The following is a 925-nucleotide window of genomic DNA, read 5'->3' as shown; positions in this document are numbered from 1 at the left end:
AGTAAAGGCACTAGGACCTAGATTTTCTGATCCAGTATATATTTTGCTGTGCAACATCAAAATGAAATATTCTTTAATAAATTTGATAGGCAGTAGAAAGCAATATTAATAATTTTGTTTTCCTACTTTTGCCTTTTATTAAAAATTATGTTTATTTTTGATAGCATCACTTAGGGGTAATGCATTTGGCTGCATAGAGGTTTTATTTTTTTAAAGGGTAGAGTCTTACTGTGCTTCAAAGTTATGCTTTTAAATGAACCTGTAATGCTTTCTTTTCTTTTACCATCAATATGTAGGCATCAAAACTGCTTTCACCAGAAAATGTGGTGAGACAGCTTTCATTGCGCCCCAGTGTGAAATGATTCCAATTGAATGGGTTTGTAGAAGAATAGCAACTGGTTCTTTTCTCAAAAGAAACCCTGGTGTCAAAGAAGGATATAAGTTTTACCCACCTAAAGTGGAGATGTTTTTCAAGGTAATTATTTTATGCCTCTGTGTCTTATAATAATGTAGCAGCAAATTTATGATTACAAAATCAATGATTTAAATATTTTTTAAATATTTGATATTGCCAGATGTCATTCCAGAAATTTATGTCAATAATGTGTACTTCTATTAACAATGGATAAATCAGTTTTTTAAAAGAAAACCTCTTCAAAAATCCACTTTTCTTTGGACTTAGTTGACTAACAACATGAACTACTTGAAATTAGCAGTTGTTAGGAAGAAAAATAACAATTCAAAATTTCAGAAAATTTACTGTTGAAGAGTTTAAAGTGAAGGCTGATATAAAGGATCTTATTGAAATCCAATACAGGAAAATTGTATTATGAATGTCTCTTCAAAACAGAAAAGAAATAGGAATCAGTGGTTATGAGTTTCTGTTGGTTTTCTTTATTGAAACTGCTTTTGTATTTCCATCTTG

At 30.1% G+C, this 925-nt stretch overlaps 1 protein-coding gene across 3 annotated transcripts in view; it reads left to right on the top strand.

Annotated features, from left to right (window-relative positions):
* PAICS (phosphoribosylaminoimidazole carboxylase and phosphoribosylaminoimidazolesuccinocarboxamide synthase) overlaps window positions 1-925 on the top strand; it is a 12,563-nt gene continuing 11,638 nt past the window's right edge. Inside the window, exon 1 of one of the 3 annotated variants that reach the window (XM_023737316.1) lies at window positions 1-475. In XM_023737316.1, coding sequence (XP_023593084.1) covers window positions 359-475 — 117 coding nt within the window. In that variant the 5' untranslated portion in view covers window positions 1-358. The remainder of the gene's footprint in view (window positions 476-925) is intronic. The other 2 variants (XM_023737317.1, XM_004382884.2) reach the window with 2 other exon arrangements.

This window comes from Trichechus manatus, unplaced genomic scaffold (assembly GCF_000243295.1).
Source record: "Trichechus manatus latirostris isolate Lorelei unplaced genomic scaffold, TriManLat1.0 scaffold00101, whole genome shotgun sequence".
Taxonomy (NCBI): domain Eukaryota; kingdom Metazoa; phylum Chordata; class Mammalia; order Sirenia; family Trichechidae; genus Trichechus; species Trichechus manatus.
Note: the sequence above shows the minus strand (reverse complement) of the source record. Positions and strands in the feature narration are given on the sequence as shown.